Genomic DNA, 14,238 nt, shown 5'->3' with positions numbered 1-14,238 from the left:
CTAGCAGAGGGAAGGAGTACCTTACACCTCCTTTGATTGAGGCTCATCTCCACCCCACCACCCACAAATACATTTAAAATTTATCTTTATCTCAATACTGATTTTGATTGACTTTGTAACTTTCTTTACACTGTAAATGACTTGGTTCAGAAAACTGCCCTTAAGTATAGTGAAATCAAATGAAATCAGGATTGATATGGATAAATATGTTTCAAAGAAATATTAATTTAAATAATATATCTAGCATGTCTGCAGATACTTCCAGTGGCCATTACTTTAGCAGTTTTTTAACCTTTCTGCTCCTAATTTCACCTTTAAAACATCATCGCTTACTAATTTCATCCTTACTTCTAGAATTGGATAGATCTGTTCATTGATACTAATTATCTTTTGTTGCTCTCTATTTACTGACAGGAGGAGGCATATCTTAAGAAGCAGCTGAGTGCACTGGATGACATGCATCCACACTATTACAACGATTTTTGGTAAAGAGATTGACTCAAGCTCTTCCTTCTGGTTTGGGTTTGTCATTAATACACATCTTCAGTCAGTTTTGATTTATTTGAAGACTCACTACTGTTATGACAGGCAAAGCACCCTGTAAATGAAAGCAGATGGCTATTATTACACTTGTCCTTCCCAATGACCTTCCTCGAGGTACTTATCCCTGCAAGCAGGGCAAGTGCTATACCTGCACTTCCTCCTTCAGCAGCATTCAAGGCTCCAAATTCTAGGTGAGGTGACACTTCACCTGTGAGTCTGTTGGGGTCATTTATTGTGCTCTTGGTGCCCGTCTACATCAGGGAGACCTGACGTAGATTGAGAAACTGCTTCACCGTGCACTTTTGCACTGCCTGTCATAAAAGGCAGGATCTCCTGGTGGTCACCCATTTCAATTCTACTTCACATTCCCATTTTGATATGTCAGTCCATGGCCTCCACTACTGCCATGATGAGGCCACACTCTGGCTGGAGGAACACATCTTATATTCCATCTAACCCAATGGCATGAACATCAATTTCTCTAACTTCCAGGAATTTCTCCCTTTTTCTCCTCTTTTCCATTCCCCATTCTGGCTCCCCTCTTACCACTTCTCTTTTCCTTACCTCCCTCCAGTTCCTCTCCTCCTTCCCTTTCTCTCATGGTCCATTCTCCTCTCCTACCAGATTTCTTCTCAGCCCTTCACCAATTATGTCCCATCTTCCCTGACAAATCTGTTTCAAATCTTTGAGGAAATAGCAAGCAGGATAGACAAAGGAGAGTCAGTGGATGCTGTTTACTTGGATTTTCAGAAGGCCTTTGACAAGGTGCTGCACATGAAGCTGCTTAACAAGATAAGAGCCCATGGTATTACAGGAAGGATACTAGAATGGATAGGTTATTGGCTGATTGTCAGGAGACAGTGGGAATAAAGGGGATCTTTTCTGATTGGCTGCTGGTAATTAGTGGTATTCTGCAGGGGTCAGTGTTGGGACTATTTCTTTCCATGGGTTATTTCAATGACTTGGATGACAAAATTGATTGTTTTGTGGCCAAATTTTCAGATGATAGAAGATTGGTTGAGGGGCGAGTAGCACTAAAGAAGCAGGGATTCTGCAGAAGGACTTACACAGATTAGGAGAATGGACAAAGAAGTGGCAGATGGAATATAGTGTAGGGAAGTGTATGATCATGCACTTTCATAGAAGGAATAAAGGCCTAGACCATTTGCTAAACAGGAAGAAAATTCAAAAATCAGATGAGGAGGGACTTGGTCCTGGTGCAGGATTCCCTAAAGGTTAACTTGAAGGTTGAGTCGGTGATAAGGAAGGCAAATGTAATGTTAACATTCATTTTGAGAGTACTAGAATATAAAAGCAAGGATGTAATGCTAAGGTTTTATGAGACATTGGTCAGACCACACATGGACCACACAAGGGCTGTTTTGGGCCCTTTCTCTAAGAAAAGATGTGCTGGCATTGGAGAGGATCCAGAGGAGGTTTGAGAGAATTATTCTGGGAATGAAAGGGTTAAAGTTTGAGAAGCGTTTGATGGCTCTAGGCCTATTCTCACTGATACTTAGAAGAATGGGAGGGGTGGTGAAGAAAGAGGAAGAAAGGGGGAATACTTCTTACAGTGAGGTAGTCTCAGACAGAGGGCACCACCTCATTATAGAGGGACTGTCATAAGGTGGGCATTGAGAACAGACCCAAATGCAAGACACAGGCACTGAAGTACTAGGGACAGGACTAGGTGTGTCAAGAAAGCAAGGGAAGTGGGGAAGAAATGACGCTGGACAAGACACAGGCCCTGGACGAGACTACGGTACAGGTCCTGGGCTAGGACTAGACTAGGAAAGTGGGATCTGGATGAGGAACTTGGAACCTGGACAAGGATCTGGAACCTGGGTCTTGACTCAGGCTCGGACTCCGGATCTAGGCGAGGACAAGACATGGCAAGGCAACAGGACTGGACTTGGGGGCTAGACGTGGGACTCCTGGGCTGGATGAGGACATGAAGCTCAGACTTGGTCTTGGGAGACAGGAACACAGAACACAGAGCCAGGAACCCTCCTTGGGAACAGGACGTAGGGCTGGGACTCATACACAGAAAGCTGAACACGACAAGACATTTCCCAGCACTAGGTAGCGGCAGACAACCAGACCTACCTAGCAAAGGTGAGGACACAAAGACAGTTCCAAACAACAAAAAACAATTCCTTATCTGGACACAGCAAGACTCTGGTTTTGCTTCGGTAGTAAAACTTGACCGCAAGGCTCCAGGCGAAAGGTAGCAGGCAAGGCTTCAGCCAAGGGCTACAGAAAGAAGGGGAAGGGAACAGTCCAGCCTCAGGGTAACAGCAAAGGCAGCCTGGCTTACCACACAGAAGCAAGGATGGGGTACTGACAAGACAAACCAGCACCTAATACTTCTTCAAGTTTTTATGGTAGTCGGCATCCACACTGTTGCATTTTTGCCATCTTCAGGAGTTACTGTCCCTCGTCCATTCACTTGACTGCCTAAAGTCGTCTTTCCAGTCCCATCGCCATTAAAAAACTAAACAACCATTTTCTCCTCTGATCAATCTCCCCACATTCCAATAAACCTTTAACACTTCTCTACCAGTCCTGTTTTGTATAATTGTTGTAGCATTTGTTGTCTTTCGTGTGCAGATTTCCTGTATGAAATAAGGATATGCTCTACTGTTTCAGTCTCCTGACATAGATCACAAAAACCTATTGGATGCTTATTTATGATGGCCATGGTACCATTAAGGTTGCTGTGCCCAATTATCAGTCTACTTATAATTACTTGCTCCTTCCGCTTTACTCCCCTACTCCTTCCCATATCTTCTGTTCTGAATTGAATGTAAATGTCTTCCTTTTATTGCTCTATCCCAATGCTGCTGCCACTGTTGATTTATCCTTCTCCACACTATGCTCTTCCCCTCTGATTTTGATACTTTAATATTGACCTCTACCCATCCTTTTTTGACTGCTGCTTTTGCCAGCATATCTGCTGTCTCATTTCTCATAATACACGAATGTGCTGGAACCCACATGAATGCAATATTTTTGCCTTGTCTAGCTAGTCTTGAATTTGCAAACAGCATTTCATAAAGCAGATCCTCGTGTCCTCTAGCTGTACCCGCCTTAATGCTTGCAAGGCCGATACAGAATCGCTACATATCACAATATTATTACAATCAACCTGCTCACTCCATTCTAGTGCTAACAAGATGGCAAACAGTTCAACTGCATAAACACTCAAGCAATCAGGCGTTCTCTTGCTAATTTCCACTTGATAACTTGGCACAATAATTGCAGACCCTGTTGCACCCATTTCTGAATCCTTTGATCCATCTGTAAAAATCTGTACATCTTTATGTTTACATACCCTATACCTATGATATTCACTGAGTATATCAGCCTTTTTATTACTGCATTTAATCTTAAGCAATTGCAAATCTACAGAGGGATTTTCTATACCCAGAAAGGTCTGACAGGCCACACCACACTTGGACAAAACTCTATCATATACACCCATATCTTTTGCTGTTTGGTCTCCTGTCCAGCCAAAACTTTCTTTGTGTCCTTTCCTTCTCCCAGCATGTCTCCAACACCCTTTATGTAGGATGGCTATCACCATGCCCCCTTAAGTTAATCCAGTAATTGGCCTCCAGCTGCCCCAGTGGCATTTCATTTGCTTCAACTTGGAGTGCAAAGACTGGGGAAGTTCTCCCAAGCACACTCTTAGAGCCCGAGCTTGCATGATATCCAGTTCTGCTAACACAGATTTTGAGGCTGACCCGTATACAATACTTCCATAATCTACTCTTGATCTTATTAATGCTACATAAGTATACTTCAGTGATGCAAAATCAACACCCCATACCAAACCAGCAAGACACCTCATGACATTTATCACATTTTTAAATTTAGCAACTACATATCTAACATGTTCTCTCCATGTTAATCTCAAGTCAAAGTGCACTCCCAAAAACTGAAGACTTTCAACGCTCTCCAGGTTGTTTCCATACAGAGTCAGATTAAGTCCCTGAGCTTTTTCCTTGTAAAGAACACGTTGTTTTCTCCACTGAAAATTTAACACCCCACTTTGTCCCCCACTCTTCAACTTGATTAATTCCATCTTGCATTTTCATAACTATGTTCAATATTTCTCCCTCTTTTCCACAAAGCCCCATCATCTACAAACAATGACTTCCCCACTTCTGTTGGTACATTTATCATTTATCAAAATGGAGAATAAAGTTGGACTCACTACACTCCCCTGAGGCGTCCTGTTTTCTACAACATAGCTCTGATCCTATCTTCACCTGAATAATTCTCCCATTTAAAAAGTCCTTAACCCAATTGAACATTGCCCCCCCCACCAATTTCCATTAAATGCAGCTTGATTAGGAGCCCCTCCTTCCATAACACATCATAAGCTTTCTCAACATTAAAAAAACTGTAACCACTGTCTCTTTATTTACTTGTGCTTTTCTTATTTCATCCTCTAGACACACCACTGGATCCATAGTATTCCTTCCTTTCCTGAACCTGCTTTGATACGTAGCCACCATACCTCTACTTTCCAGAAAGTGCACTAACCTCTCATTTATCATAGATTCCATAAGTTTACATATATGAGATGTCAAGGCAATTGGCCTGTAATTTCCTGGCCTGCTGACATCTTTTCCAGGTTTCCTTATTAGAATAATTATTGCCTCTTTCCAGCTCCCTGGTATTCTCCCTTCATCCCAGACTTTGTTATACAGAAGCAGTAGTTTCTCCAGACTTCCTTCACTCAGGTGTTTTATCATACTATAGCATATTTCATCTTCACCTGGTGCAGTCTTTCCTGTTCTATCTCGTGCCCTTCTTAATTCTCCCATGCTGAAAGGGACATCTTGCACACCATCAGGTTTAGTTTTCCTACATAAAGCCTCCATATTTTCAGCTTTTGTTCTCTCTCTACCTCATCTTCCCTTCTCAGACAAATTATCAGAACTATGTACCATAACAAAATACTTGCCAACAACTCTGCCTGTTCCTTATTTGTTACTGCAGTCACTTCTCCATCCACCAGAATTGGGTACCTCCACTCTCTCCTGTCCCCTCCCATCCTTTTCATCATCCCCCACACCTCTCCTACTTGGGTTGTGTTTCGGATTGAATCACAATGCTATTTCCAGTGCATCCTTTTAGCATGTCTTATTGTCCTCCTTACTACTGCCTGAGCTTGTTTGTACTGAATCATATGTTGGAAGTTATGAGTTCTTTTAACCAATTTAAAAGCCTTATTTCTATTTCTCACTGCTTCCTTACAATTATCATCCCACCATGGAATTACTCTCTTCTTTGTTCCTCCTTTACTTTTAGGAATGGATTCTAATGCAGCTGATATTATACCTTGTTTTAATATGCTGTCAAGTGTTTCTATGTCCTTCTCATCACTGACCTGACTTAGATAGCAATCACTTTTCCAGAAACTTCTCCCAATTGGCTTTCTCAAGGATCCATTTCCCACCTATATTCTCTGTGACCAATGAGGCAGAAATATTTATCTTGCACCAGACTGGGTAATGATCACTCCCTGCAGTTCCTTCTTGGTACACTAACCACTTACATACTGATGCAATAGAGTTTGATACTAATGTAAGATCAAGCACAGATTCTTGACCTGTATTAACATCAATTCTAGTACTACTGCCGTCATTTAGGCACACTAAATACTTCTCATCTAGCAACTCCTCTATTGTTTGACCATTCATGTCTGTTCTGTCACTCCCTCTTAATACATTATGTCCATTAAAATTACCACACCAAACAATGTTACTACTATTTGGCCCTTCTATCTCCTCAAGCTTGTTTAACTCTAGCCTTTTGCATGGATTATAATAATTCACAATCACCAACTCTTTCCTTTCAGCCCATACTTTTACCACCACATACTCTTGTTCACTTCCTATACCTTGTATTCTATAAGGAATAGCTTGCTTTACACAAGTTGCACATCCTCCTCCTCCCCTCTTTCTCCTGTCTCGCCTTACTGCCTCAACCACATAAAACAAAATCTAAATTAGGTTTTAACCAGGTCTCCTGGATACACACAACATCTGGCTTTTCTCCCCTACTAGCTATAAACTGCTTGAAATCTTGTCCATTACTAATCAGGCTTCTTGCATTCCATTGAAGAAGTAGCATTATTAGTAATATCAACCCACACATGCTGTCTCTTGACTTGACTGTACCCTGAGTTCATCATTTACTTCTTCCCATTTTAACCCTATCATACCCAAATGGTGCTCTGCAGCTTTCACAATAATCTGAATCCTTTCAGTTTTAGATTTGATCTCACAAGTTGCATTTACCACTCCTGCTATAAAGGTCACCAATTTCTTCTTCTCTATCCATACATTTTTCTTATCTTGCCTTTCTTTAGCTGCCACTTGCATATGTCCTGCCAACTTGACTGCCTCAGCATATGAGACTTTTTCCTTCACCCTTATCTTCTGCACCTCCACCTCCACCTCTTTTTTCACCCCTTCACATCCCCAGTACGCCTCACTATGGTTACCTCCACAATTACAGCACTTTGGTCCCACTCCCTCTCCACATTTTCCATATTCATGTTCCCCACCACACCTTCTCTTTCCTTTGCACACTTCGGCCACATGCCCAAACTCATGGTAATTGAAACACCTCATAGGTTTTGGTACATATTCTCTTACATTGTATCTCAGAAATCTAAAATATAACTCCTTTGGAGGCACCTTATCCTCAAATTCTACCAGAACAGTTTCAGTCTCCCTTTTCTCTGTTCCCCTTGTCATTCTTTTCACACTCTTCATTGAACTATTCCTCACCCTTAAGTTCACCACTAGCTCCTTCATATTAACACTGAGGGGAACCCCAGAGATCACTCCTTGCAACCATTGACCCTTTGTGCTCCAACTCTTACAACCCTGGACACTTTGACTTTCCCAACATTAGTCACCTTCATTGCCTTCTGCATCTGCGCTTTAGTTTTACATCCTATCAGCAGGTTTCCATCTCCTAAAATTCTCAAATGGCTCACTTCCCCTACTTGCCCTCTGATGATTTTTGTTAGATTAAGTGGACTGAATTTTTTTACTCCCCTTCCCCCTCAAATCTTACCACTACATTTAGCAATTTTGCCCTCGGGCCCTTCTCCTCAACTTCTCTTCCCTCATTTTCCAATCCACCTACACTAGACCCACCTCTTTCTTTCTCTTCTGACCCATCACCTTCCTATTCCCTCTCCCCACCTCTTCCCACTCAAACTCCATGCTGCTGCTGTCACTATCAGTCTCCCTCCTTGCCATCCTATCAGAGTTTGCAAGGAACCGTGGACGAATATTGTTCCGCACCTATACAGGGTGTCAGTCAATATTCCCACAGAATGTCCCCACAACACCCCAGCAGTTCCTCAGCCCTAAGTCCAGCCCGCTGCCACTCACTTCAACTCCTCAGATGTTCACCACCACTGACTATCTGGTCCTTGAGACCACCTGCCAGCCTTTTAGGTCCCAATCCAGCCACCCAAGCCAAGAGACCAGCTGCCAGCCAGCACCTAATGCTCAAACCCAGGGCCACTTTTATTCCCAGCCTCAAGATGAGAATCAGGTGCCTATGATTAAGCCCAACTGAAAAAAGGAACAGCCAGAAGACCCGGAGTCCAGGGTCCACGGACCGGACCATGAACTGGAACGCAGACTTCACAGACAGGACCATGACAGGGACGTCCATTTAGAACAGAGATGAGGAAGAATTTCTTTAGCGAGAGCATAGAGAATCTGTGGAGTTCTTTGACACAGATGGCTGTGGTCTTTGGGTATATTTAAAACAGAGGTTCTTGCTTAGCCAAGGCCCCAAAGGTTACAGGGAGTGGCAGGAGCATGGGGTTGAGGGATAATAAATCAGCCAAACTTACAGGACTAAATGGCTTAATGCTGCTCCTATGTCTTACAGTGTTATGGTGTAAAATCAAGGCCACTGTTGATAGTGTTGGCATTAAAAGAAAAATCTAAAAGTAGGGAAAGAAACAGAAACAGAAATTTGCATTCAAATAGTGTATGATTTGCCTGCACCTGGAGGTACTTGCTTTTAAGAGGGGCATGATGGTGAAGCTACGGATTCTGGTCCCAACTGACATGTTTATTTAATATTCTCTTCCAAGGATGTTTCTAACAATATGGTTGGGAAATCTGGAGGAAAGGCAGTGAGGGAACTCTTGAAGCAAATAAGAAATGGAGAGCAGCTGACTGAAGTTATCAGGCTGGAAGTGATAGGTCAGATCCTCCATCCTGCATGAGCTAGAGAACTGGAGTGGGATTTCTAATTATACACTCATACAAGAACTGATAGAGATAAGAATTATAAATGGGTGTTGAATGAAATAGATATGTATTCCTAAGGTAGTCTACAGGAATAGTAAGAGCAAGAGGGTAGTTAGGGAAGAAGTTCATCTTTTTAGCAACCAAAGGGATAATCTAAGTGTGAAAGAAGGGCATGTTAATGAATGCTACTCATCTGTAACCAGTGAAATGGACATGGAGGACAGTGAATTCAGGGAGGGATGTTAAATAATGCATCAAGCAGGCTTGATGGATCAAGAGACTCACTTCTTCTTGTGAGTCAGATGTTTATTGATTGCATGAATCAAAAACCAAACAGAAATCTGGCTCGACAGTTTGATTGGCTCTCATATGGACATGTATTTAACATTACTGACATGAACATTGTCAATTTTTTTCCAGGAATTTGTTTGATTGGATGGTCTACCTATTGCTTTTTGCTCTGATTGGAACTTACATAGCTGATCTGTCAATGACAAGTGAAAGCATTCACACAACCCACATTCGAATCTGTGCAGTGACCATCATATTCCTTTGGTTACGGGTCATGAAGCACGTACGAGCAATCAGGTGTGGAACCTCCTTGTTTTTCTTTTTGTTTTCACTTGAATGCCAAAGCACCTAAATCTGCCAATGTTTCCTCCTTTCCCTTAGTTTTGCAATGATCATTTGAAGGTGCAAGTTGTAAAGTGGGTGAATTTTATTCATCACTCTATTCATCTTGTTAAAATCTCAGCACAGCTTTATGGCTCAGTTGCTCAAATTTTAGTCTGACACTTACCTAGTTGAATTTTTAACAATTATTCTGTATAAAAGTTGTTTGGCATCAATTCATAGATTAACATAGAAACATAGAAAATCTACATCACAATACAGGCCCTTCAGCCCACAAAGTTGTGCCGAACATGTCCCTACCTTAGAAATTACTAGGCTTACCTATAGCCTTCTATTTTACTAGGCTCCATGTACTTATCTAAAAGCCCCTTAAAAGACCCTATTGTATCCACCTCCACCTCCGTTGCCGGCAGCCCATTCCACGTACTCACCACTCTCTGAGTAAAATACTTACCCCTGACATCTCCTCTGTACCTACTCCCCAGCACCTTAAACCTGTGTCCTCTTGTGGCAACCATTTCAGCCCTGGAAAAAAGGCTCTGACTATCCACACGATCAATGTGATCTTGTACACCTCTATCAGGTCACCTCTCATCCTCCTTCGCTCCAAGGAGAAAAGGCTGAGTTCACTTAACCTATTCTCATAAGGCATGCTCCCCAATCCAGGCAACATCCTTGTAAATCTCCTCTGCACCCTGTCTATGGCTTCCACATCCTTCCTGTAGTGAAGCGACCAGAACTGAGCACAGTACTCCAAGTGGTGCTGGTATGAGGAAGTTTGCCCAATCTCTGCTGAATTTTACTCCAGCTATCCCCTCAGCTCTCTGTCCTGGTTTAGAAATGTGGGTACGTGTGCAAGTATTCTTTCTGTGAAAAAAGAACAGTCTTTATACACAGTTTACCTCCAATCATGCTCAGTAAAATTGTGGCTGAATGAATGACAATAATGCAAACAAGATAATGAAGCATTATCAACCTACAAGAGAAGAGGCTGTACTTATATGGTATTGTGAAATGAACCTGGTCAGTTATCAGGTTGTTATTGGGAGAGCATTTTGTAGATGGTGATCACAATTCTATCTCTTTTACCATAGTATTGGAGAGGGATAGGAACAGACAAGTTAGGGAAACATTTAATTGGAGTAAGGGGAAATATAAGTCTATCGGGCAGGAACTTGGAAGCATAAATTGGAAACAGGTGTTCTCAGGGAAACATATAGAAGAAATGTGGCAAATGTTCAGGGGATATTTGCGTGGGGTTCTAAGCAGGTATGTTCCAATGAGACATGGAAAGGATGGTAGGGTACAAGAGCCGTGATACATAAAGGCTGTTGTAAATCTAGTCAAGAAAAGAAGAGTTTACTAAAGTTTCAAAAAACTACGTAATGATAGGAATCTAGAAGATTATAAGGCTAGCAGGAAGGAGCTTAAGAATGAAATTAGGAGAACCAGGAGGGGCCATGAGACGGCCTTAGCGTGAGAAGGCCTGGGCTTAAGGAAAACCCCAAGACATTCTGCAAGTATGTGAAAAGCAAGAGGATAAGACGTGAGAGAATAGGACCATTCAAGTATGAAAGTGGAAAAGTGTGTATGGAACTAGAGGAGATAGCGGTGGTACTTAGTAAATACTTTGCTTCAGTATTCACTACGGAAAAGGATCTTAGCGATTGTAGGGATGACTTGCAGTGGACTGAAATGCTTGAGTATGTAGAAATTAAGGAAGAGAATGAGCTGGAGCTTTTGGAAAGCATCAAGTTGGATAAGTCATTGGAACCGGACGGGATGTACCCCACGCTACTGTGGGAAGCAAGGGAGGAGATTGCTGAGCCTCTGGCAATGATCTTTGCATCATCAATGAGGAATGGAGTGGTTCAGGGAGGATTGGAGGGTTGTGGATGTTGTTCCCTTATTCAAGAAAGGGAGTAGGGATAGCTCATGAAATTATAGGCCAGTGAGTCTTACTTCGGTTGTTGGTAAGTTGATGGAGAAGATCCTGAGAGGCAGGATTTACGAACATTTGGAAAGGCATAATATGACTAGGAATAGTCAGCATGGCTTAGTCAAAGGCAAGTTATGCCTTACGAGCCTGTCAGGATTTTCTGAGAATGTGACTAAACGCATTGATGAAGGTAGAGCTGTAGATGTAGTGTATCTGGATTTTAGCAAAGCATTTGATAAGGTACTCCATGCAAGGCTTATTCAGATTCAGATTCAGATTCAGTTTATTGTCATTTAGAAACCACAAATGAAATGCAGTTAAAAAATGAGACAACGTTCCTCCAGAACGATATCACAAAAGCATATGACAAAACAGACTACACTAGAAAATCCACATAATGTTTGGCAATCCCCAATCCAGAGTCCGGAGAGGCTGCTGCGTATTAATATCGCGCTACCGTCTTAGCGCGTTCCCCGGAAAGGAGCTCCAAATCCACCAGACCAAAAACTAAAGCTACAAGACCTGCACAAAACATATAGTTACAACAGTGCAAACAATAGCATAATTGATAAAAAAAAACAGACTATGGACACAGTAAAAATAATCCAAAGATGTTAAAGGACTATAAGTTCAAAAGAAATCACCACACAGTTTCCACAAGTCCCCAGGGTCCTGATAGACTCGCCATCCCACACCGGCGGCAGAAGGGAATACCCCCGCTATGGATTTCCACGGTGCTGCACGACTCAGCCTCGCAGACGCAGCACACAACGAAAGCTCCATCGAACCCAGCTTTGCAGACGCAGCACACACTGAAAGTGACCTGACCGCAGTGGACTCCGAGTCCGACGAACCTCTGAGCCGATGACCATCCCCTCCAGCACAGATTCCCCGAGCACCATCCTCTGCCGAGCGTATTGAGACGGCCCCGCCAACGGCCATCGGCAACGTGACCCTGAGGACTGGGGGCCTGTTCTTCCCAGTAGAGTCCCAGATCTCACAGCAGCAGCAGCAATGAAGAAGGTCTTCCTGGAGATTTCCCGATGTTCCTCCGTGCTCCCACGTTTTCAATTGTCCCACTTCACAAATTATTAATCTTATTATTATTGAGGAAGTAAGGAGGCATGGGATCCAAGGGGACATTGCTTTGTGGATCCAGAACTGGCTTGTCCACACAAGGTAACGTGTGTTTGTAGACAGGTCATATTCTGCATGGAGGCAGGTGACCAGTGGTGTGCCTCAGGGATCTGTTCTGGGACCCCTACTCTTGGTGATTTTTATAAGTGACCTGAATGAGAAAGTGGAGGATGGATTTAGTAAATTTGTGATAAGTGTGAGGTGGTTCATTTTGGTAGGTCAAATCTGATGGCAGAATATAGCATTAATGGTAAGACTCTTGGCAGTGTGGAGGATCAGAGGGATCTTGGGGTCCGAGTCCATTGGACACTCAAAGCTGCTACGCAGATTGACTCTGTGGTTAAGAAGGGATATGGTGCATTGGCCTGCATCAATCATGGGATTGAGTTTTAAGAGCCGAGAGGTAATGTTGCAGCTATATAGGACCCTGGTCAGACTCCACTTGGAGTACTGTGCTCAATTCTGGTTGCCTCACTACAGGAAGGACATGGAAACCATAGAAAGAGTGCAGAGGAGATTTACAAGGATTTTGCCTTGATTGGGGAGCATGCCTTATGAGAATAGGTTGAGTGAACTCGGCCTTTTCTCCTTGGAGCGATGGAGGATGAGAGGTGACCTGATAGAAATGTTCAAGATAATGAGAGGCATTGATCATGTGGATAGTCAGAGGCTTTTCCCCAGGGCTGAAATGGCTAACACGAGAGGGCATAGTTTTAAGATGCTTGGAAGTAGGTACAGAGGAGATGTCAGGGGTAAGTTTTTTAAACAGAGAGTGGTGAGTGCGTGGAATGGTCTGCCGGCAGTGGTGATGGAGGCGGATATGATAGGGTCTTTTAAGAGACTCCTGGATGGCAACATGGAGCTTAGAGGAATAGAGGGTTATGGGTAAAGCCTAGGTAGTTCTCAGGTAGGGACATGTTCGGCACAGTTTTGTGGGCAAAAGGGCCTGTATTGTGCTATAGGTTTTCGATGTTTCTATATGATTTGCCTCACTATATGTGACTGCACTTGGGTGAGGAAAAAATTATTCTATGCTACACCCTGTTACTTCCAACATAAAACAGATCTTGTACTTGTTCATCTGCTGAAAGTTAGGAGATAATAACCACTGAAGAAGCTGAGAAGCATCCTGGTCAAAACACCCTACTCAGCTCACGGATGCTGTACATGGTTTTAAATACAGAGGTATATGGTTGATATTATTTTTATTTCTGTTGTTATTTCATTTCAAACACCTTAAGTGTTTCTGAGGCAACATGAGTGAATCTGCAGATGCTGGAAATAAATAAAAAACACAAAATGCTGACAGAACTCAGCAGGCCAGACAGCATCTATGGGAGGAGGTAATAACGACGTTTCGGGCCGAAACCCTTGATCAGGAGTGAAGTAACATGGGATGGTTGAGGGGGGATAAGAAGTGGGGGGAGGGATGAAGTAGAGAGCTGGGAAGTGATAGGCTGGAGGGAAATGGGCTAGGGGGAAGGTGGTGAATTATGGGAAATAAAAGAGAAAGAAAGGTAGGGCTGGGGGGAGAGATTATAGTGAGGGGGGAAAAGAGAGAAAGAGAACCAGACTAAAATAATAGATAGGGATGGGGGTAAGGGTGGGGGGCAGGGGTATCAACGGAGGTCAGTGAGTTGGATGTTCATGCCGGCAGGAAGGAGGCTACCTAGGTGGGAAATA

General features: G+C 42.9%; 1 protein-coding gene across 1 annotated transcript in view; it reads left to right on the top strand.

The window, feature by feature from the left end:
* The window catches only part of LOC140724067 (uncharacterized), a 102,483-nt gene that overhangs the window by 41,205 nt on the left and 47,040 nt on the right, over positions 1-14,238 (top strand). The window contains exons 9-10 of the mRNA XM_073038830.1: positions 415-485; positions 9,267-9,434. Of these exons, the coding sequence (XP_072894931.1) occupies positions 415-485; positions 9,267-9,434 (239 nt within the window). The remainder of the gene's footprint in view (positions 1-414; positions 486-9,266; positions 9,435-14,238) is intronic.

The sequence above is a fragment of the Hemitrygon akajei genome, chromosome 1, assembly GCF_048418815.1.
Source record: "Hemitrygon akajei chromosome 1, sHemAka1.3, whole genome shotgun sequence".
Classification (NCBI taxonomy): Eukaryota; Metazoa; Chordata; class Chondrichthyes; order Myliobatiformes; family Dasyatidae; genus Hemitrygon; species Hemitrygon akajei.
Note: the sequence above shows the minus strand (reverse complement) of the source record. Positions and strands in the feature narration are given on the sequence as shown.